Genomic DNA, 24,764 nt, shown 5'->3' with positions numbered 1-24,764 from the left:
TCCCTGTTGCCGCAGCACCCTGGCAGATCCGCTGCGAGCACGTTCCCACGAACAAGACGGACATGAGCTAGCGCAATACGCTAACATTGTAACAGTTCACCTCCCGCTGTGTACCATCACTATCAGCATGACCCAGCCAGCAGGCCTGAACGATGAAATGAACAGCAAAAATGGTCCTCTGATGGCAGACAGTCTTTACATATATATGTATATATGAATGTCAAGTCCTCTTGCATTATTTCTTTCTTCCACAAAATATACACGCCTGTAGAATGTTTTAAAATGAGAGAGTATGCTCCCATGATATAAGCTATAGCGAGCCCGCACTATTACAGGTGGATGCTAATGATAAAGGGACGCTCCAGGGATCTGTTTGTTGCGTGTATCACTGGGCAGCCTACCTCACATGGTTTCGCGCCATAACTAAAACTAATGCTGCTAGAGTACGCGAGAAAGCGGATGCAACTATACTATGAACTCATGTCAAGAATGCGCAAGAGTGCACTTATCATGTGTGAATGTCTGAGCCCCTCATATGCTACCACCGTCACGTACAGGGGCGGATCGTTTTCTATGTACTCCACTGATCTAACCACTACCTCATTTACTGCAAATGTATATGCATGTAACTAAAACACTGTAGCTGCTAGAATATAATGTACAAAAATGGTGCTCGGACTGGGTATAATGGAAACGCACCCAGCCAAGGTTAAATGCATGTTTTGAAGTGATTTTAAATAAGTATTATAGAAAGTATTCAAATGTTCGCGATGTCTTTACCTATATTTGGCAACACACGAGGGAGATACCTTTGTGAAAGCGTACAAGGTCTCGATGTATCCCCCTCCCTCCCTCAGAAGGCTGCCAAGACATAAGAACAGAGCCCCGCTCTGTGCTATCACGCCTCCCCCGACCTGACTGGAGCCGCTTCAAAGACTTGTAACCCCACTGCAGCACCCAAGGCGGCGGCCAGCCACCTGCATTATTTACAGCGTAGCAGTAAACCTTAGTTTAGACTCAAGCGCCCCCTTGTAAACCCCACAACCCACCGGACTGTCTCAGACTTATGGCCCTGTGCAATCAGGACACCCAACACTTTGACGACACACAGCGAAACATCTATAACCACTTCTAACAAGACAGAAAGACCTGTACCACCCGCCCCAGTCCCCGAAGCTTAGACCCGCGACCTACGGTCCCGGTCAACAGATCACAAGTAACCAGGCCTCGATATATTATCTCCAGACCCCTCACAAGGTGCATTCCTCCTGTGTTGCATTAACCTATTGAAAGATTTACTAAAGAGAATAGAACTGTAAATGACTGAATGACTGCGGGGTGCATGGCAGAGGGCAAGTAAGTCAGGGAAGGCATTCATCTCTGCCACAGGCCGCCTCAGCACACCAACACCGCCCGGATGAACTCAAGCCGACCTGCCAGGCCCAGCCCAACCCACGAGGGTGACCAGTGACGTCCTCCAGCCAAGACCAACCACACCGCAGCAGCACCTATAGTTAGTCGTCGCCACCCAATCCCAATGAACTTGTGCCCCCTATAGTATGTAGGTTTTGATGACGTTTTTTGTAAATATATACGCCTGTCTTTGCTATTGTCAGACAGAGCGCTCTCGGAGTTTGCAGAGTTCTTTGCATGCCCAATTCTGATCGATAAACTCCCATTTACGCTCACCCGCACTCTGTCTTGGCCTTATTCCCATTTTGGGAGAGTCCTTCATTGTCTCTCATTGCGGGGAGGATCGTGCTGTTTGGGGACGCTTGCTTTCAATAGTCAGGGCTGCCAGGACTTTGGGAAACAAGGTAAAAAGCAATAGAAATGAAGAGGCCACAGTGGCCATCTTGCTTGTGAGTAGGAATCCATTGATTCTTATGGCTGGGCCTTGCTCTGTGGGCAACACACAGGTGCCCAAAAACACAAGGGGTGCAAGGGTGTACCTCCACCCATGGGTGCCATAAGAGTATCCCATGGGTAGTGGTCACCAAAAGATAAAAGGAAGAGCTGCACTGCCAGAGGTCCAGCTGGACCTCACTGGCAGAAAACAGAGAAAACCCACACAGAGAAGTGGCAGGACAAGGACAGAAGGCCCTGTCCCTCCATAAGGCATTTCCAGCACCACAGGTACTATAACAAAATGTAATGACTACATCCTGGCAAAAATGTCGCTCTAGTAACTATAGCATTGCAACTAGTAACTACTATATGCAACATCTATTCCGGTTTGCCGACAAAAATGTATTGATGTCTGTGCTCATCCAAAGCCTTACAAGGCGACCCGTTCTCGTGGGTTCAATTACATATTCAGCCAAATAAAAAAATAGCTGGTAATCCACATTAGAAATTATAAACGTTTGACTAAAGCAGGACAAGATGTAGGTTAAAGTATAAGGACATTAAAACAAAGGTACAAAAAAAAAGTGAAACTAAGTCACTTGAGTGGCAGGCTAACAAAACATCAAGAACATTTCTAGCTGGAGACCCGGGCAAATCCGATGCTAGAATCAGCTTGGATCATATATTTTAAACACACTACTTGCCTCTCCAGAATTAGACGTGATAGTTAATACAAACATGGAATCATGCGGCATCTCATTTGAGAGAGATGATGTGTTGTACATGATTAAGAGTGATAAAACATCTCGGGCACCAGGTCACGGAGGTCTGGGCAGTGCTTTTGTGTACTTTCTTTACTAATAAAATTGAATTCCAACAAATTCCTGGCACACATCATTGCAGTCTATAAAAAGTAAATTTAAGGATACCCTAAACTATGAAGCCAAGATCTTTGCCCCTCTAGTATTGCAAGGATTAAGATCCTTGGTGGAAGGGACAGGGATCCTAAAACCTTTCCAAATGAGATTCAGGTGGTGGTAGGGCCAATCCGGACTACTGTGATTATGGATTAATTTCAACATTTGGCTGGAACAAAAGGAGTGTCAGATATGTTTGTGGCAAGTGTAGATCTCTCTCTTGCGCTTGACACAGTTAACCAGGGCATTCTATGGTTTAAACTAAAATCATGGAAACCCCTACGTTCACCCATCTAAAGACTTTGATAAAGTTGTATTCAAACACCAATTTGCGCATTAGGCTTAATTTAAATGGGGCACTCTCTGTGACAGTAAACAATTACACAGGCTTTATACAGGGGTGTATGCTAGCCCCCGTTTTATTCAGCGTATGCTTGTCGGAACTGGGGGGAGTCTTTGACCAAGGCTTTGTTGATTTCTCCTAAATTATTTGGAGCTAAACTTGCGCGGATTTCTTATACAGATGACAATTGTTCGATTGCTTGAGGGTTGATCTGCCAAGGATGATCCATGTTTTTTTGAAGTTTGCAACTGAGCATAGCTTAGTAGTCAATGAAAAAAGACCAAAATAATTCACACGATTAGGAAAAAACCATTACAGCAAAGCCATCAAATGAAACCTTTCCTGAATCAGTATGGAAGATTCAGCATAGAACGATACACAAGTCTTACAAAGGCAAGGTAGTACCGGCCTTGATATATGGCCTAGAAATGTATAAGTGATTACTCAATATTGACATGACCCACCCTGAAAGGTTGATCTGGAAACTCTCCCTGTGTGTCTTCAGATGGTGATGTTGTGTCATAAATTGGGGCTGGTATTGAATACCAGGCTACTATGGAAGAGATAATTACTTTGTGTGAAATTTCTAGACCCTTCTACATATTTGCAGGTTTCGCCGCCTGTGTCAGTGGTTTGAAGAATAGTTATGTTCACATATGTGGGCAACTGGGGTCTGTTGCCACCGGATGATTCTACGAATATGCAGGCATACGAGAGGAAGCTTTACCAATTAGACTGGTGTGATACATGCACAACAATTGGCAAATATTATAAACATGGTGACCTGAGATTAGTACACAAGCAGGTCAGAGTCATGGCAGCTTAACCTACTGCGTTTTCCTTCTGCGACTAAGAATTAATTATATGCGCTTTAGACTCAATTTATTAGAAACAAATGAACCAACATCTATTCGGAGCAAAAACTAAGCAGACGTTTCATCTATTTGTAGGTTTAGTTCATGTGCGTGAGAGACACTTAGCCATGCAGTTCTGAATTGCAGGAACCTTATGGAGGACAGAATATCAAAATATAGTTTTTTGGTTGTTTTATACATTCAACAGAATTTATTTTAACTCTGGGTTTATGGGAGAGATTATATACTACAAACTCTGTTGCTTTGATAATCGCTCTTCTGCAGTTTTTAATAGAGATAATAATGATTAAATAAGGACTGATGTTAGTGTTGGCCAAATGATAGATCGGATGATTTTGTATCTGATGTATTATCAAATAACAGAAATGTCTATAACATGTTTTAATTATGTTTTTATATATTTTGGATTGGAATGTACATTTTGAATTTGAGTAACGTTTAATGTGTAAACAGATAACACAATACCAAAATAACAAAACACTGCGTCTTAGAGAGGAATTGGAACATTCACAGGTAGAAATTAACCAACCTGACAATTTAGTTGAGAAAAACGTATCATTTTACCTTTATTTTCCCCCATCCTGAACAGAAGCTTGCAATTTCATGCATGCAGATGAATGTAAGCCTAAAATGGTAGTCGTTGCGTCATTCAGCATGCAGCTGTATGCATCCCTCCCATTTCCATGAACCCACCATTAGCACCTCTTAAGGGACACTTTGTCACTGCAAGTTATCCACTAGCTGCTGGGTCTGCAAAGATCTGATCTTAATTGCACCTTAATGTGCTTAAATACAAAGTAAAACAAAACCAAAAAATGACAAGCTGGAGAAGAACAAGTTACTCTCTTACCTGGTAACGTTCTTTCGCTGGGATGGTCCGACAACGTATTCCATATCTATGACAGGTAATCACCACAGCTGTGCTGCTTCAGAAAATTTTCGGCGTCTATGTCCTGCGTCGATGACTTCGATACGCTGTCCTCGAGGGCCTCCGTCGAGCCGACGTCATCGGATGTTATAAGTAGGAAGCACGACGCCCGTAGCCACAGTTGTTTTTTCCCAGAACGTGTGGCACCAATCTATTGCCAGTATGACCACAGAAAGCCTTGTGGAAACGTAAGCTGCAATCGCCCAATAAATTCTGTAGCGGGGCAGGTAGGGCGGGAGCGATATGGAATACGTCGTCGGACCATCCCATCGAAAGAATATTACCAGGTAAGGAAGTAACTTGTTCTTCGAGGGGATTGGGTCCTCCAACGTATTTCATATCTATGACAGACTCCCAAAGCAGTACCAACGTATTGAGGAGGGAAAAAGATTTTAGAATATAGAAATTTAGAATGTCTAATCAAATTGCAGAATAAAGTACCGCCTTGCCAAAGGCCAGATCCTGCCCATGGATGGAATCTAGGGAGTAGTGTCGTACAAAAGTATGGACCGAAGCCCAAGTGGCTGCTTCACAGATGTTTCGAATAGGAAGGCCCCTCTGCAGGGCAGTAGAGGCAGTCATACCCATAGTAGAATGGGCCCGAAAGCCAACTGGTGGGTCCTTACCCGCCAAGCGGTAACATTCAGAAATTGCCAAGGTAATCCACCTAGACAAAGTCTGCTTAGTAACAGCTTGTCCCAAACGCCTTCCAGCGTAACCTATAAAGAGCTGATCGTCCACTCAGACACGGGACATGCATGAAATGTAGAAACTTAAAGCTCTCCTAGGATACAACCTATGGAGCCTCTCCTGGTCCTTACCAGGATGTGGAGGAGGATAAAATGCTGGAAGAATGACCTGGCTTAAAGGAAATTCCGAGACAACTTTCGGAAGAAAGGAAGGATTAACTCTAAGGACAACCCTGTCCTTATGAAACACTGTGAAGGTGGCTTAACTGTAAGTGCCTGCAACTCACTCTGCGAGCGGAAGTGCCCGCAGCTAAAAATACAGTTTTAAGGGTTAACAGTCTCAGAGGACAAGAATGTAAAGGCTCAAATGGAGCATCCATTAGGAATTTTAGAACAAGGTTCAAATCCCAACCAGGCACCTGGAAAGGTGATGGCGGAAACACATTAGTGAGCCCTTTGAGAAACTGAGAAATTAAAGGAATTCTGAAATAAGAACACTCCTCCGACGAGCGCTTAAATATGGACAGCACCGCCAGGTAACCTTTAATGGTACCCACTTGCAGGCCCTTCTGGGCTAACGAAAGCAAAAAAGACAGAACCACAGGAATGTCACATGAAAAAGGATCCACATTCTTAACCCTGTATCAGTCGCAGAACATTCTCCAACGGCACCAGTACAGGGACTTGGTTGCAGGCCGTCTGGCCGAAAGCAACACCTCCATTACATCTTCAGGGAGGTCCCAATCCTTATACCGCAACCTTTCAGAAGCCAAGTGTGAAGGTTGAGGGATCTGACCTCCGGATGGAGAACCTGACCTCCCTCCCGTGAGAGCAGATCATCTCAGTAGGGAAGACGACGTGGAGGGCAGATGGACAAGTCTAGAAGGTCCGGGTACCACGTTCTCCGAGCCCATGCCGGAGCAATGAGGATCATCCAGGAACCGAACCTCTGCAGCACTTGCGGGATGACAGGGGCTGGAGGAAATGCGTACAGCAGTGTGAAGGACCACTCCACCACAAACATGTCTCCTAAGGCTCCTCTTGGAGGAAATTCCCGCGAGCAGAACCTTTCGCACTTCCGGTTGACACTGGAGGCAAAGAGATCCACTTGAGGGGTCCCCCAAAGGGCGAAGATCTCCAGGAGAATCTCCTGAGCCAGCTCCCACTCGTGAGAGATCGCGCTCTGCCTGCTCAGAGCATCCGCCGTCTCGTTTTCATCTCCAGCCGATTGAACTGCCGAGATCAAAATTTCCTGCTGGATGGCCCAGAACCAGTGCTGCATCGCCTCCCTGCACAGAGGAAGTGACCCTGCCCCCCTTTTTGTTGAGGTAGTGCATGGCCACTGTTTTGTCCGTCAGAATCAGGACATTCTTTCTTCGCACAGTCGGCAGAAAAGCCTTCAGGGCAAGTCTGACGGCCCTCAGCTCCAACAGATTGATATGGAGTCTGGACTCCGACAGAGACCAACGACCGCTGTCAACTCGTTGGCATGAGCTCCCCATCCCGTGAGGGATGCATTCGTCACAATCGTCACCTCCAGCCAGGGCAGCCAAAATGGAGCCCCCCGCATCAGATCGCCATCGACGGCCCACCATAGAAGGTCCTGGGCTAGCGAGGGCGGCACCTAAACGGGGTCTGACATCCTGCCAGAGGCCTGTGACCACTGCATCTTGAGAGCCCTTTGCAGAGATCTCATCCGCAACCTGTCCTCTGGCACCAGAAGATGCAGGATCCCATCATGCCGAGCAACCTCAAGAACTCGAACGCCGGGAGACTCTGGGCATGCTGAAACTTGTGCACCATCTGCTGAATGTGATGAGCCCTCACCTGGGGAGGAAAACACTGCCTCAGGGACGTATCGAGCACTGCTCTGATGTACTGGAGCCGCTGAGTTGACGTCAAGTGGGACTTCTTTAAGTTGAGGGAGAAGCCCAGCTTGTGAAGGGAGTGGCAGGTGACGGACAGATGATCCAGGACTTGCTCGGGAGAGTGCACCCTGATCAACCAATCGTCCAGGTAAGGGTGGACGTGAATCCCCCCTTTCCTGAGATACGCTGCCACCACCACCATGAGCTTGGTGAAAACCCTCTGGGCGAAGGTCAATCCGAACGACAGGACCCGAAACTGAAAGTGTGAGTCGCCAACCGCGAACCTCAGGTACTTCTTGTGCTTGGGATGGATCGGCACATGAAAGTAAGCATCCTTGAGGTCGAGAGACACCAACCAGTCCTGAAGTTGAAGGGTCTGGAGGACTTGAGAAAGAGTAACCATCTTGAACTTATCCTTCCTAAGGAGCTTGTTCAAATTGCACAAGTCCATGATGGGTCTCAATCCTCTGTCTTTCTTCGAAATAGAAAAATAAGGGGAATACCATCCCTTGTTCCTCTCCGCTACAGGCACCAGTTCTATGGCGCCTTTCTCCAGCAGGGATTGTATTTCCTGCGCAAGGTGCGGATCTGGACTCTTCAAAGAGAGATTCCCTGGTGGATGGTTGTGAGGCCTCTGCCGGAAAGGAAGACAGTAGCCCTGGGCTATGATCTCCAGAACCCACACATCTGAAGTAATGACACGCCACTTTACAAATTCCTGCGCCAGCTTTCCCGGAACCAGTGAACCATGGGACATGGCCTCATGACTGAGCTGAAGCGGCTGTGCAGTGCCTGAGGGCAAAGAGGCAACTGCCCCAGCGGCTTTGGCACCTCAAGTACCCTGTTTTTCCACCTCTGGCACCCCTACGGTGGCCCCTTTGACTTGCAGCTCCTCTCGATTTAACACAGGATGAGTAATATCGAAAGGAACCTCCTCTCCATTGTTGTCCCCTAGGACGAAAAGGCAGAGGTTGGCGAACTGCAGCGCTCAACGACTTTGCTGCAGCTTTGGAGGTCTGCAACCTCTCAAGGCTCTCGCCAGCCTTGCTGCCAAAAAGATGTTCACCATCAAAAGGCATGTTGAGGAGCCGGGCTTGCACATCCGGAGCAAACCCCAACTTCCACAACCACACAAACCTGCGTATTACGGTGCTCGCCGGCATGGACCGGCTGACACAATCTGCCATGTCCAGACCCGACTGAACGGACTCACACATGGTATCCTTGCCATCCCGCACAATAGTAAGAAAATTATCCCGTTCCTCCTCTTTGGAAATATTTTCAGCTGCTAACAAAATACAGTTCCACAGAGTGTGTGTGAAACGTGACAAGGCACACACGGAGTTGGCTGCCTGTAAAGCCATACCCCCTGAAGAGAACACTTACTTCGCCCAGCCATCAAAACGCTTCTCGTCCCTATCCGGAGGAATGGTAGGGTACGACGGCTGCTTTGCTGGGGCCATAGCCCCTGCACCACCAAACTCTCCGGAGTGGGGTGGGTGGTGAAGTAGCAGGGGTCGCTACTGGCTGGGCGGCATTTTCACGGCAAAGACTTGCTCACTGCCGGGAGACTCTCCGGAGCAGTCCAAGCTGCTGCCACCCTTGTCTCAGGTCTACAGAACTCCACCACCGGAGAGGTGTCCAGACCACTGGCGTCATGCAACGACTGACACAGGTCTTCAATCTGGCTATGACCAGACAAAATCTCATCAGGTACCTCCTCAGGAACCATACCTTCCTCAGACCCTTCATCCACCTCCGAAATATAATCCAGAGGCTGGAATGAGGTCACAGAAAAAGGGGCAAAGATATTCTTAGCCTTGGCCAGAGCCTTTCTAGGGGGTTCCACCGTGCCACGGGGTACCTCCGACAAAGCAGCCTTGAAAGGCATCAAGGGCATCAATGGAATTGACAGAGCGTGGCGCCGACGGCTTCGACACAGTCCTCGAGGGCGGAGCCCCGAGCATGTCCTTCGACAGCCTGAGCGCTGATGGCGTTGATGTCTTCTTCGAAGACCTCACAGGCTTCGACAGTCTCTAGGGCGTCGAGGACCGGGACCTGGAACGGGCATGTCTAGAGCGACCATCCTTGTCCGACCGGAACCTCGAAGGTGCCCGGTGATCACGACGACTGCTCGAGCCCGAAGGCGTGCGAGTGGCATCTCTAGCACGGTCACGGCCGGCGTCTTTCGACGGCACGGACAGACCAGAGGCCTGCGACTGAAAAATCGGCATCATCTCCTGCCGAAATGAATCCCATTCCGCAGGAGTGGAATGCTTGTTGGGGCAAGCTACCCGCCGACGGGCAGAGTCCTCGGACGAGGACGGGGAAGGCGACCAATGCCGGCGCTTCCGTGAGTGTCTCGAAGAGGCAGAGGAATGGCGAGACCTACTCCTGGACCGAGACCCCCCAGACTTATGCCGATGATGCGGAGAGTCGCCCCTCAAATCGTCATTCGAAAGCCCAGTGGATCTCGATTTCCAAGGCTTGGCCACCTTGCCTACAGAAAGCTTCTTCTTATGCTGCTGCAAGGCCTTCGACGTAAGCGACTGGCAGTCTACACAGTCATCCGTGTCGTGGTCCTCACCGAGGCACCAGAGGCAGGCGTCGTGCGAATCCGTCTAAGACATCTTGGACCCGCAGTCCCGACCCGGCCGCGGGGTGGAAGAAGACGAAGACATCATGGAAATCTTCACAACGAACAGGTTCGAAGAACCGAAAGAACAGAACTCAGAAGAACCGAGGCGCGCCGAGATCTCGGATGCGAACACGTTTGTGGAAAAAACGGAAATGAGGCTACGGGCATCGTGCGTCCTACTTATAACATCGGGTGACATCGGCTCGACGGAGGCCCTCGAGGAGAGCCTATCGACGTCATCGACGCAGGAAATTTTCCGAAGCAGCACAGCTGTGGTGATTACCTGTCAGATATGGAATACGTCGGAGGACCCAATCCCCTTGAAGAGCTCTTTTGAGCTAGCTAGTCTCAGTATGCTGTGAAAATCCGACTGTGGGCTTTTTGGTTTTCTCAGATTCAAAATCTCTAGAGAGTTGTTGAAGTATTCCAAATCCAGGGCAATACGGGCCAAATTCACCACTAGGTCCCATTCTGTGTTAATGTAGAGGCAAAACTCTGCACTGCATACCCACACCCAAAGACTCATTTGCCCATAAACACTTTTTACTATGGAATGGCAGAGGTGACCACTGTGTGAAATAGTGCCACGAGTTTATTAAATGGGATAACAGATCCATGGGGTTCATCAGGCCCACACAATCACACGGTTCGCATCACTGGTCTAAAAATGTATTTATATGGAATTTGACAGTTTTTTCCAAAGTCCTTATTTATAGGAGACCTTTCAGGTTTGACTTGAATGCATGATAACATTAGATTTAAAATTGAACATTTTCTATCAAATTACGTTGGGTGGAACCAAGCTTTCTTTGGAAGGCAATGGTTTTCTCAGTGATGCAGAAACGATTGGGGCGGGCAGGACTAAGTGGGCCGGTGCTCTAGACCGGGATGCCCACAGGGCTCCCCACCTAGAATTCCACCCCTAAAAGTAAACTAAAAGATTTAGGAAGACAATAATGCTCTTGACCAGTAGATGGCACCATCATCCATGTTTAGAATCATAGATAATTTTCAGATATTTAGAGTTCGAGTATATGTTTCTAATACTTTGAAGGGAAAAATATAATAGCGATCAGATGGTTTGAATTTCACAACATAATATATTAAAGGTATTATAATTATTTAATAAAATAAAAAACATGGATTTCCTGCAAAAGAACCGAGTGTTTATAATCAGTGTGTCCCGATTTTGATCGCATTTCGTTTCTATATTTGAGTATTTTTAGTTAAGACACTTTTTTATTGCCGTTTAATTTTACTTCAAACACTTTGTAGAATATATTTATTGTATTCCTGGTACTAAAAAAAACTCAACTGCGCCTCTTAGGCCATTCCTTTAGTTACACAGGCCATACACCTTTTAAAGTTTTGTTTGCTACTTGTGATTTTAAGCCACACTCCCAAATATTGTTCTGAGCATTGTTAAGGACCCCTTCCCACCTCTCGATTTCTTATCCCTCTTAAATCAATGGAAGAGTAGAGAGGCATGGGAGCGGCAGGGAACCTTACACTTGGCCACGCAGTGACTTCGGGCTCAGTATCCGGTTACTGAGTAGTCACTACGTTGGGAAGGGTGAAGGACACTCACTTGTGACAAAAGCCTGTGTACTGATGAAAATACTGTATGCTATGACAGTAGGTGTACTCTGCACACTATTAGAATGTCCTGTGTATTCTAGTGCTGCATATCATAGCAATACACATAGGTGATGGTGGAATTGTAACATGGCACTATCGGGAGACACCAATGGCAATGTGTGTGTGGCATGCCACTATCCGGCACATGGATGGCAATACTTTGCGGCATGGCTACCTCGTATGCATGGATGGCAAAGCTGGTGGCACGATGGAACATATATGGGGACGTCTCTTGGGCCTTGAATGGTAGCCATCCTTGCAGTTTTGGGAGAGAGATTAAAATGACCTCATATTTCTACTCCTCGCCAACAACAGTTTGAGATGGCCCATCTGCAGAGCAGTGGTCGAAGTGTACGAAAAGAAGTAGTGGAACTATGTGCCCTGCTGGCCTGCCCACGCGAACCAAAAAAACCCCATTGGCACGCCCCCTCCCACACGCAATCCGAACCCCCAAATACACCAGCTCTTTAAGAGAATGTTCAGTGCATTGCACTGAAGTGCAAGTTTCAACTTCTTCTTACACTTATTTTAAAATCAAAGCAAACCAGAACGGTTTCTTTTTAAAATAAAAGTATAGGAACAGTAAAACAATTTTTACTTTTTTTAAAGTAGAGGAGCACCACGCTCACCCGCTCCTGGCCACTTCGACCACTGCTGTGGAGCGAGAAATGATGCAACCAACTCGACCACTAACTCAACCAGGTACAACACAGCCAACAAAATACAACACGCTCCACAACATTCCCGAATAGATTAGTATGCATGTTTTATGCCCTTCCTATGAGAACTTTCAATAACTCCACTAGCATGAGTTTTTACAGTAGTGTCATTCTGCCATTTCACATTCTTCCACCCTGCGTGTTATGGCTTTGTTGCAAATGCAACGGCACTCGTTTTTCAATGTTTTGTTTGCTAGAGGTATAAAACTATTGTTATGGTAGTGCCTCTTGCATGGAAAGGGCTAACAACTCGCAGCGGTCGGTAAGTGTCTGCAATTCTGAGGGAACACCCGCTTCTGCCTGCTGTCCCCTTTCTCGTCAATCCTACTCGTCATCTGTGTGAAAAACCAATGCCTCAGCACTTTATTAGCTATGGCCTCTGGACCAGCCTCCTCTTTCCCGGCATCCCCCTCCTCCAGTTTTAGTCTTTTTCTTTTCTAGATTATAACACTCGTGGGCTTTTCCCCTAAACCTAAATCTGAGTGACCATTGGACCAGTGTCCTTCTAAAATGTTCCAATCCTGCACTAACACCTTTTGTGAGGCTCTTCTCACCAAGATCAATGCTTCCGTTTCTACTGGCGTAGATAGATTCTTGATTAGTTCTCCCCTTTTGAAAACACTTTTGATCCTCACATCCCATCACATTTCCATCCTGCCTCGCTTCCCTTTTCTGGTAAACTATTGGAGTGCGTTGTTGAAGTTCAACATAAAACTTTTGTTGAGTGCCAGGAACTTACCTACTCTTGTCAAACTGTCTTTTGTCCAGACCATGGGACGTAGTCTGATTTATTTGCCATCCTTGATGAAAGGAGGATTGGATCTGATTTAGAGGCATCACTGGTCTTTATTCACTCCATTTTTCTACAACTTTTGATCTCTTCTGGAGCAGGCTGCGTTCCCAGGAAATTGCTGGTACAGCTAGTTTCTGACTTGCGTCTTTTCTTTCAGGTAGCTCCAAGTTTGTCTATTAAGCCCCCTTTCTCTTCTTTTCAGCCTCCTTCCTGAATGTCGGGGTTCTTTTCTGTCCCCTCTTTTGTTTAATCTATGTTCAACTATCCTGCTTTTCTCATTGCCACTTTTAAATGTGACTTTTTAAACCTAGGCCAACAACACCAATTTATCGTCTGTCTTGATTGGGACCTGGGTGTTACATCACTTCAGTTTTCAACTTGCTTGTTTACTCTATCTTTTTGACTGCCTTGCAATTCCCTTTAGCTCAACTCGGGCAAGACAGAGGGTAGGGATTTCAGCATACATGCTAATTTTTGGTGCTTTGATTTCTGTCCCATTCTCTTGGTTCCAGTCACAACCTTGTGCAATGATCTGCTTTTATTTTCCTTTGCTTGCTCAGGTATCCGCTTCTTGCAGGTACCGTGTCTTTTGCATCAAATCGCTGCTTACCTTTTTGCACTCTGCCCAGGTCTGTAGCTCTTAGGTTTAAATTCAATCCTAACTCGTTTATATTTATTGTATTTATTTGCATTTTTAAAGCGCTCACACAGCCCGCAGGCAAAGAGGCGTTGTTACAGGAATTCTTTTTTTGTTGTCTTAGTTACGTATTTATAACGTGCTTAAATACCCAGAGGTTTCTAAGCGCGGACCCGGGGATCGAACCTGTGTTGCTTTGTGTCGTCTTGCTTCCAAGAAGAACACGTTGCCGCTGAGCTATCCTCCCGGGACAATCTCAATCTTCCTTCTTCCCACCTTCAACGTCTTGAGATGTAACCAAATACAGCAGTCCTATTGGTGTTTGTATCCGTAATTTATCTTACATTTCTATTTAGCCCATTAGAATTAGTTCTATGCAATTACATTGGTGGAAAAACACAATTACAAACAAATATCGTTGCAAGATTACGGGTAAAAAAAAACATTCTTCTTATGCAAAAAATAACTTATATTGTCCGTGAAATCTGGTCCTGCAATAATCATCAGAATGCGAAAAGGACTGTTTCAAAATTATCATCTTGCAGGGAAAATCTCTAAAGTGATGCGGATACTGTCCCTCAAACGGAGCCCAAAAACCAGCACTATCCCTCTGGCCCACTTACACATACAATGGACAATCCTCACGCCACCTTCCACTGTATTCGTTTTAAGAACCCCCCCCCCAAAAACCTACCAACTTCCGGAAATACACCAACCCCCTCCTGCCCCCTGGGTAGTACAATAGTGACTCCTATGCAATGTTTAGGTTAGATCCAACTCGGGGAGGGATCTGCAACTCTTACACCCCTTTGTCCACCACCAAACAACCACTTTTTTCCGCCTGCAAAAATAACAGGGAGGATGTAATTTGCAGTTGATGAAACACTTCTTGTGACTTTTTTCCACCAGTGTTTCATCAGATCACTTGTCACTATTAAATTCAATTGGTTAGCGTTAAGCAAACACGTCATTTTCAATGCTTTCTATGGGTTTTCTGCTGTCTCTGGTAGCATCCACTTAAAATGATCAACCTTTACTCTCCTGGGGTAACTTCACTCCCCCAATCTCAGGCCTCTTCCGGTCTCTTAATTACAGTTTCTCATAAGGGTGGCCATTATTTATTGGTTTTGGGCCTTTCCTTTGGGACTCGCACTTGATCTGGGGCTTTGTTCTTCTCTTGCGTCTTTCTACTACAAACCTAAGACTTGATTTCTTAAATTGGATTTTGGCTGCTACTGGCTCGGAGGCCCTCTTACCTTGCGCTCATAAAGCTTCTATATGCCATATACCATGTCTGAAGGCCCACACACTGCACTAATATGCACGCACAATCGGGCCATACAATATGCCGAAAATGCCCACATACTGCACTCACATGCCCACACACTGTGCTCATAAGTCCTCACAATTCATATATGCACCCAGTCCACATGCCATGCCCATACACCCGCAATGCATGCATACACCCAGTCCAGACGGTCATACACGCAGACCCTTGCTCACACTATACAGGCACCCACAATATACACAATGCACATGAACCCTCACACATCACATACACATTTGATGGTAGTTCCTAACAAATATTTGGATATGGCATATACAAATGCCAAAACTAATGGCTTACTGTAATACCCACCTGAGATTTCATGTTCTAGGTACGGCTGTGTATCAGTGGCCTTCTTTGGATCAGACTATTGGGTTCAGACCGGAATATCAAACATGCTGCACTTATGCCTTGCCAATGGAGCAAAGGCTCTGGAATTGACCGTTTGACATTGCTCCAGTAAAACCTATGCAAATCAGACGTCTTTAATGTAGCACAGATGCCCCCAGCCTACGCACCGCATGCATTCAGTGTATCCCTGCACCTAGCATCAGGTGCAATGTTACTAGGACTTACCTTGCCAGAAGGAGAGGAAAATTACTGCTTTGATAGTGAGGAACTTGAGAACAGGCTCAAACGGGCGTAGAAGGTCCTTGGTTGCAAAGTAGAACAAGAAGAGAGCGTAGAGAGCCAAACTGACGGAGAAGTTGTAGATGATGGTGATGTAGAGGTAACCACTCTGAACACTGAGGAATGAAGAACATTGAGCATTTATAATGGCCAGCATACTCCACGCTCGGTCTGGACCATAAACAAAACAGTCTGGGAACATCAATGGACACATATTGGGGGGACAGTTTGGTGGCACTCTTAAACAGGAACAAGCTTTTGTCTGACCCGATTGATTGCAAACGTTTTACCTCTTGTCAGCATGTGCATGAGCCAAAAATGACATATTTCCCTTGCAGCCTTCTTTTGAGAGAGAACGAAAGCTACTGTATAGAGTTAATTGTGATGCATATGCAACCTTGCGTAAGGGATGATTTGTCCATGTGAAAATGGACCAACTCTCATAGAGCAGAGGGTGCATCATGCAGAGTGACATGTACAGGCGCAGTGGTTCTGTAGTGCCACAGTAACATTGAGGATTTGCATTAAATATCAACACAATGATGGCTCTTCTGACGTACCTCCATTCAACCATGACTGTATATACAATAGCATCCCTTGCTTACCACATCAAAATATTTCTCTCCGATATACAGAACCGTGTGTAGATCGGTCCAGAATGGTGCTGGTACACCACCACCCCACCTCTGCTCTTCGTCTGGGATGTCTTGGGTTGCCTCCACTGTTGCCCCGCCATGTTAGAGTTTTCTGCTGGCTGGCTAGACAGTTTTACCTTTTGAGCAGCACTTATCCACTTCGTCGAGATCTTAAGCCTTCCTGGTGTCTCCCTTGCCATAGCTTCAGCTCCTGGCTGTTGGGTCACTCTTTTGGGAAGGCAGATTATTCTTCACCTGGGTTGTTGCTGGTCCAGTGTGCATGTCCCTGTTCATCAGATCCTGTCTCTCACCAAGTAAAAGAAGCTTTGTACTGACCAGGTTATGTTTCTATACCTGAGAAAGGTCCTCAGAATCTGGCACCGCAAGTACTTTCCCCTGGGTATTTCTTTGGATCCTTCCCACAATTGCCCCTCCCTCTTCCCCTAACGGGTCCTGTGGGTCCTGCTGTGGTGAGGCGTTGCAGGCCTCCTTCACTACAGTTCACTATGGACTTAAATTGGTCCGAAACATACTCTTCTTCCTTCCTTTCATGGTCCTCTGGTACGCAAACCTCAGACTGGGGCTCTTCAAGGAGGTCTTCACTGGTGTCCCCGGGCTTGGTTGCCTACTTTTCCACACATGTAGGGCAAAACAGATACATACTCGACTAACTTATAACCACAGTTCTGCATATTGGATCCTTCCCGTGGATGAGTTTTCCATAAGAGACTAGCTTGAATTTAGTTGTATTAAATCACACCAGCTATAGAATTATAGTAGAATACTGCTTGTAGCAGTGGGTACATCGTAGCACTCCTCTTCAGGGGCTCCAATGAGACCATACTGGTCTAGTACTGTAAATCTAAGAGGATTCTGACTTTTTGAGCGTCTCTCCAGTCATTTCTGGGAAAGTGTTAACCCCTTTTTCACTGCCACTAGGTCCTGTACCTAGTATTTGGTCTACATGTGCAGTAATAATTTTACTACCTGCTAGAGATTGTGGGGTGTACTAGGACTATTCATGTATTGGTCTTTGTGGGTCCTGATAGTGACTGTCTAACTGTACATCCTCCCTTTCTAGGGCCCCCATTTTCTCCCTTAGCCTTGTATGTACCTCCCAAATTCCCAACAGTTGTGGGGCATAGATTTAGCTTAGGAGTGGGTGTACCTATGACCCTTTACTGGTTTTATACATGCACTGTGTCTTTGCTATGGGTTCTGTTTAATCCACGGTACTCATTTAAACTTCTAATTACTCTGTGCAATTTTAGAATAGCGCATTTATGTTTCCATACACCAGTGTGATGTATTCTCTGGGGCTAACCATTATTACCAACTGAACCCCAGCGCCAGCCTACTTCCTCCCTTGCGTGAAGCCTGACGGCTCTGCCATTGCTATCTTTCAGAGAGTTTGGTCCATCTTTCACTTTGGAATCCCTGTCTTTCCTTTAGGTTAGATGTTTTACCCCCCTACCCCCTTCACCAGCCCACCTGACACTCCCAGAAGGCTGAAGAAAAATCTCCCTAACTGCAATACATAGTGCCTGGGATCTTTGATGTACATTTAAATATAATACAATGTTTTGGGTAGTAGAGATCACACCTAGAACATCAGGTTCAAGTGAAAGTAGTGAATTTGAAGGCGTGAATGAATCGCCACAAAGTCCTGGTACTTCATTTCTTTAGAGTAGCGTACATTTCAAAAGTACCCATTAAATTGACTTTCGTGCATGCAAAGAGTGCTTCTACAACTTTCTTCAAGGGCGTGGTTGCTTCTACTAGTGCACAGGACGCCAATTCCCACCAAACAAATCCCCTCCAACCATGGCTGGTCTGGGTCCTCAATACTATCTTTTCTCCCAAAGAAACAATATTCACAACCACACTCCTCTCTTCCATGCAGTCTGTTATATGTAGGTTCTTACTTGAAATCCCCGTCGTGGTATTTGTTGAAGGCTTGCAGCACAATGGTAACAACCGCCATGATTGGTTTTACAATGCAGAACTGCAATGTTGCCTAAAGGAAAAGGTAAACATGCACACTTGTCAGATAAATTTTACTCAGCTCCCAGGCATCACTTAAATAATTTGTGATAATGGACTAGATGAAAGATGCTTTGGGAGAAACTAGTATATATGAAGGAAGCACTTCTACTGTACATTTCATAGTTCAAAATAGATACCGACCAGATGCAATAGCAAACCGGTCAGTGTGTGGGAGCCAACACTGCAAACAAATTCATACAATAGCATACATACATTTGCAAAACGCTACTTGAAACTTGGGATAAGAAAATACAGCATAAATCACAATAAAGTGAGTGGTCGTTAGCCATATATCAAGAACACGGTGGGCGGAAGAGGGTCATCTACAGAAGAGACATACCTCAAAACAGCTTTGTTTCACGAAATAAAAAAAGCCAGGAGACTCCCATGGGCAGATACAGGATACTGGGAGACAAAATCCTATGAACAGAAGCAGTATTCATACTTGGGGAAAGGCGCTCTGCTCCTGTGGTCTATTATGTGAAAAAAAAAGCTCTTTTGAGGCAGGCTATGGCTCCCCTGGAGAGGTTGACTCCCTTCCTTCCACCGTGTATCCCTTCTGGGCACCGCACTTTCTTGCTACCAAGTCTATTCACTTTATTGTGAAGTACATTTATGACAAAGGTGGTAATGCACATTTCAAAATAGAGCATTGGTGATTGGAAGGTTAAAAATGAATTTTATCCTCTGGCAGCTGCCCTGGGCAACCCCCAGGTGATTGTTTTTTGGCCCGCAGTGCGTTTACAGAAGGAGAAAAGAATACGCAAATCAGGCTTAGTCAAACCCCAAAAGAGGCCATCCAGCCCGAATAGCTACGTGGAATCCCTTCTGCACGAGACCAGAAGCCGCCCAAGACAGGTTTCAGCCTCCTTGGACATAATCATTGATGTGTACAGTGGATCTTCTAGGCAGAGCAGGCTTGGGACTGTGTCTGGACATACCCATCCCACTTGGGGCGATATTCTCAAAATTGATCAACCAGCAGATCTATGGCTTATCACTTACTTGTGCAGGTGAATACGCCATCCCAACTGCCGACCCATAAAAATAAAAGGGCATTAGTATTGCTGCCAACCTATTCAAGGTAGTTGCAAACGTATACACATCTGCTGTGCTAACAAATGCAACCACAATTGCTGTTTTTTAACGGTTAATGTACCAAAAAAACAACCTTTATGCAGCCAATAGTTACAGGATCATGTTAATGTCCCAGTAGTGGGTCATGTGCTCTACGGTGATCTGCTATGCTCTAATTGTGTATGGGATATTCAAGGTCACCCTAATACCAGGTGATGGGGTGGATCAGATCAGAAGGAGGAACCACCACATGCCATTTTCAACCATCTCTTCATTGAAATAAGAAAAAAAGTTCTCACTATCCCTAGTTTACGGGTTCCCTGCCTAACAAAACTAACTTGGGTGCTTGTTGTCTGAAGTCCAAAAAGAAAGTTTGGCCTCAGTCCAAAACTAAGCTATGCTGACTATACCACTACAACAAAACTAAAGCCCTTCTCCTGGAGTCGTTTCCTCAACCTTAATATATAATCTTCAGATCATTCTTGCCTATCGGTTGCATTTATTCATTCAGTTCACTTTGGGAACTTTTACCAAAACTCCCTGGCTTCCCCTTCTCTTGGTTTGGCAAGATCCTCTTTTTCAGCATTCCTTGCCTTTTCGTTTTATTCACGTTGGCTTTCTCCAATATATTTGAAAGTTTCCCTTTCTACAATATCAAACTTATCTTCTGAAAATTAGGACCAATCTCCTTATGTCCCAGTTCTCAGTCTTCCTCTGGTTATTTGGCCTTTCACAGGGATAAGTATGATACTCTAAGTAACGATTCTCAATCTCATGTTCACTTGTTCTCTCACTGGGGTGTGTACGATGAACCCAGTAATAATTCTCACTCTCTTGGTCCCTTGCTGTATTACTGGGATGAGTAGGATGAGTGTTTAAATCATTATATACGTCTTGGTTACTTATGCAAATATAATTGTGCCACTCAACTTTTATTCCTCTCACTGGGATCAGTCGGATGTGCCAATCGTTCTGTTCGTTGTTCTTTCGGTAACAATCATGACTGTGCCATACATTACATTTATCTTGTTCCCCTCGTCTCCTGCTCTCCCAATTACCTTTACTCTGCTGGGGCTGCGTCACTGGGTCAGCACCTTCCTGCTCATATGCACAGCTTGTCAGGATGTTTGGGTCTCTCGATTGGTTTCCTTCTCTCCACACAATCCCATGTACTTTCGTGCAAGTAATAGATCTGCTCCTGCTGGGATTTCTTCTCTCCCCAGCTCGGCCACCACTTTTTCTTAGGGCATCCCTCCGGGGACATCACCTCATTTCCCAAGCGGTATCTGATCTGGTTGTGGTTTCCTCTTCCTCTCCAGCTAGGACACCACTTCTCCTCTGGGCGTCCCTTCTGGGAATCGATTCCACTCCACTGGCCCTCTGTAGTCTACCCGTTGTACAAGGCACCTCGTGCCCCAGTCCTCTTCTGCTCTTCCCCACATTGCACTCTTTCCCCGTGTTCTCTAGAACCAGACCACCGGCTGGTTTGAAACTCCACGGTCACCCTCTCTCTCCAGTTCCTTTCACTTTTATGACGCTACTCTAGGGCTTCCCCACTAGCTTGTGGAAGTCCTTTTTCTGCATTTCCATCACATTAATAATTACTCCTTTGCATTTATTCATACCTGTACCAACTACCCCTACTGAGGGTATTTGTTGCTCGGTCTGGAAAAGACCCTGGGCTAGGCTAATGTCTGAACTGTCGAGACTGGGGGCTAGCTAGCCTTTTGGTTGTAGCTCCTGAGATTCTATCCAGGGCTCAAACCAAAAGACCAGGGGGTATAGCCCGCTTAACCCCCTCTGCCCCCAGCAACGCCTCTGCGTAGCGGGCTCACCTCCCACCCCCAGCCTCACAAGCAAAAGATACCCCTGGAGAGAAATGACAGAATCACACGATTTGCGCACATAGACCATCACTCCAACCCTTACCTAGTGACCTGCTCCCAAACCAAAGCATACCTTGCGGCACACTCTACATTAGAGTAGTTGTGATCCCCCTGTAATGCAAGTGCCAGGTTATGCAGCAATCTATGTATAACATGGGTGATGCCCTCCATTTCCCCGTTTCAATTGAAAACATACCAGCATCCGAAATTGACATTATGCCCCCTCTACAAATCTTCCTTACCCACCTACGCTCTTTCAAGTCCTACTTTTCCTGCAATAAGCAAATTATATGCAGGTTTCAATGGTACTGTTTGAATCATCAGTGTACCATACGACTGTATACACCTCTAGCCTTTGACGGATGTAACCACTCTTAGGCCCAAACAATTACGAAAATCATATAGTCCTCCCAAATGGGACAGTGTACCTTTTAAAGCATGCAGAGGACATTACTAGTGTGAAGACTTCAGGATGTGGGTTAACAAGGAGCAATCCAATTGTACAGCTTTTGTGGGAAAGATGGGATTGGAGTGGACAGTCTTGCCTCCATCATCCTCATTGCTTTAAGTCCCAGAATTTATAACATATTTGCTCATTTGCCTAATGTTTGAAGGCAAAAAAACAGAAAAATACAGGAAGCACCGGTGGGTCTCGAGTGTAATGAGACGTGATCTAATTAGAGACAAAGTCCCCTACCTTCACAAATGCATTTATCTGCTCTTTCCACCAACACATTTGGATACTCGAAGAATCAAATTATATACAGCATAGCGACATTTTCAAAGCAAGGACAGAAACATCGATTTGCTTCCATTTTAATCTAAACTGGTACACATATTGAAATGAACATGCTTCATGCCAGTCAATCAACTGATTCCATACCTAGTATACCTCAACCAATGCGGGTATCTTACTAATTATTTGCAAATGCCCTAGAAACAAATTGCTTGAGTACTTGTATGCTTGAGTACTTGTAATTGTAGACCATACAACTTCTGATAAAGAAAACACATTTTCCGGCAGCTCTCCAAGGCGGAGAAAACAGTATTTGTGGCAAGGAAACTCATGGAATTCTGTCATAAGCTTGTAGAAAATGTCACCTTCGTAAAGCCCGCGGAGGAGATATGTTTCTGCTCTATGGAGACAGGTATAGTGTATATTCCAATATTGCCGGCAGTTGAAGGGAAAGTGAGCTGAGAAGGGGTGGGAGCAGAAGAGAAGTGGGGGGGACAGGGGGAGGAAGGAGGGAAAAGAGGACTTTCGTTTCAGATGGGTTAAGATTAAGGAAGTGAGAGGCCATCCAGGACTGAATGGAAGAGAGACAGGCAGAGACTTGAGAGTGAAGAGAGAATCTGAAAACTCAGAGAAAAGAGAAAAAGATTAGAGTCATCAGCATAGCAGTGACAAGAGGTTAAAAGAAATAAAGAGGAAAGAGGAACAGTGTATAGTGAGACCAAGAGTGGGCCAAGGACAGAGCCTTGTTGTACCCCATAGACAATTGTGTGTATGGAGGAGAGAGCTGGCGAGCCGAGGATACAGAGTAAGAGCGATCAGAAAGATAGGATTTAGACCAGGCAAGGGGAAAACCAATAACCAGGGAAGAAAGAGTAGACAGAGTAGGATGTTCAACAGCATCAAAAGCCACTGAAAGATCGAGCAGAAACAAAATAAGGGAAAGTCTATTGTGTGGTGCAGAAAGCAGAAAATCAAAAACATGCAAGAGTAGTTTCTGTAGAATGAGCAGGCCTAAATCCAGAGTGGAAGAAGAAGAGAATGAAGATGAGACGAGGTTTGAGAATAGACAATACGCTCCAGGCTTTTAGAAAGGAAAGGTAGCAGAGAAATCAGCCAAAAATTAGCAGGAAGATTTGGATCAAGTGAGGTTTTTTTTTAGAATAGGAATAACAGTAACATGTTTGAAAGAGTCAGGAAAGACAGAAGTAGAAAGAGAGGCTGTTAAGAGTAGTAAGATAAAAAAAGAATCAATGTAGAAGAGATCGGATCAGAAGGTGATGCATTAGGATGGGCACGAACAAGGAAATGGGCAGTATCACAATCAGTAAGAAGGGAAAAAGCAGAGAAGAAACAGGAAGGGGAGGAAGAGCAGGAAAAAGCAGGGTGGAGAGATGAGACGGAAAAGAGGCACGAAGGTTAGAAACTTCAGTAGTAAATTAGTCAGCAAGATCAGTAGCAGAAAGTGAAGAGAGTGAGAAGGGTTCAAGCAAGCGGCGAGAAAGGTTATTGAGAAGCTGGTAAAGATGATGTGGGTTATGAGACCGCTAGGGTGAAGGAAGAGAAGTATTGCTTTTTGCTAGCAAGAAGGGAATCATAAGAAGAACGAGCAGTTGAAAGAAATTCAAGGCCAAGAAGAGATGGAGACTTTTTCCAACGGCTCTCAGGTTTCCAAAGAAAAGAGCAGAGAGCAAGAAAAGAGCAGAGAGCAGGAAAAGAAGGCGTAAGCCAAGGACGTGGAGGTTTACGTGAGGAGCTGAAGGGATGAGCAGGATAGCGAGAGTCCAAGGTAGATGTAAGAGCAGATTGGAAGGAAGTGCGGAAATAGATAACAGAATGAGTGGGGAGAAATTGGGAGGACAAAAAGTATAAATAATCAAAGGAACAACGGTCATGGCATAAAAAGGAGTTGGAGGGAGAGGGAAAGTAATAAAAAAGGTAAAGGAGAGAAGAAAGTGATCAGAACGGTGACAGGCTGAGAAGCGACTGAAGCATTACAGGGGATAGAAGAAAAGGGATCTAGAGAGGATCCCGAATAATAAGACTGGGGACAGTCGAGATCAAAGAGATGATAGGAATCCAGAAGAGGAGGAAAGGCAGAGGAAGACTGAATCAAGGCGCAGATTAAAGTCACCAAGTAGAAGGAGGGGAAGAAGGCAGAATAGTAGAGAGAATATAAAGATCGGCAAGAAAAGGGAGAAGCGGCCAAGGTCGGTGATAGATAATTAGGAAAGAAATAGAACAAGGCTTGGAGAAAGAAGGGAAATGGTACTCAAAAGAGGAAACGAGTCGGGTGGAGCCTGGTGTAACCAGGAAGAGTGAAAAAGATGTCTATCCTCCCCCTGCCATGGCCACTAGGATGAGTAGTATGAAAGAATTTAGAAGTAGAAGAAAAAAGGGAGGCAGGAGTAGTTGTGTGGGTGGGAGGATTCCAAGTTTCATTAAGGCAGAAAATTAAGATTAAGTTGTTGAAACAAATCAAGAAGAGAATGAGACTTATTGCAGTAATCCAAAAAGGACGTTCTTAAATTTGGTTC

At 45.6% G+C, this 24,764-nt stretch overlaps 1 protein-coding gene across 2 annotated transcripts in view; it reads right to left on the bottom strand.

Annotated features, from left to right (window-relative positions):
• TMEM184A (transmembrane protein 184A) overlaps window positions 1-24,764 on the bottom strand; it is a 426,102-nt gene that overhangs the window by 70,880 nt on the left and 330,458 nt on the right. For both annotated transcript variants that reach the window (XM_069647636.1, XM_069647637.1), the window contains exons 6-7: window positions 18,411-18,502; window positions 15,797-15,966 (exon numbers count right to left, since the gene is read on the bottom strand). In XM_069647636.1, the coding sequence (XP_069503737.1) occupies window positions 15,797-15,966; window positions 18,411-18,502 (262 nt within the window). The remainder of the gene's footprint in view (window positions 1-15,796; window positions 15,967-18,410; window positions 18,503-24,764) is intronic.

This window comes from Ambystoma mexicanum, chromosome 2q (genome assembly GCF_040938575.1).
Source record: "Ambystoma mexicanum isolate Mex_15411 chromosome 2q, UKY_AmexF1_1, whole genome shotgun sequence".
NCBI classification, from domain to species: Eukaryota; Metazoa; Chordata; class Amphibia; order Caudata; family Ambystomatidae; genus Ambystoma; species Ambystoma mexicanum.
This window is presented reverse-complemented; position numbering and strand designations above follow the sequence as displayed.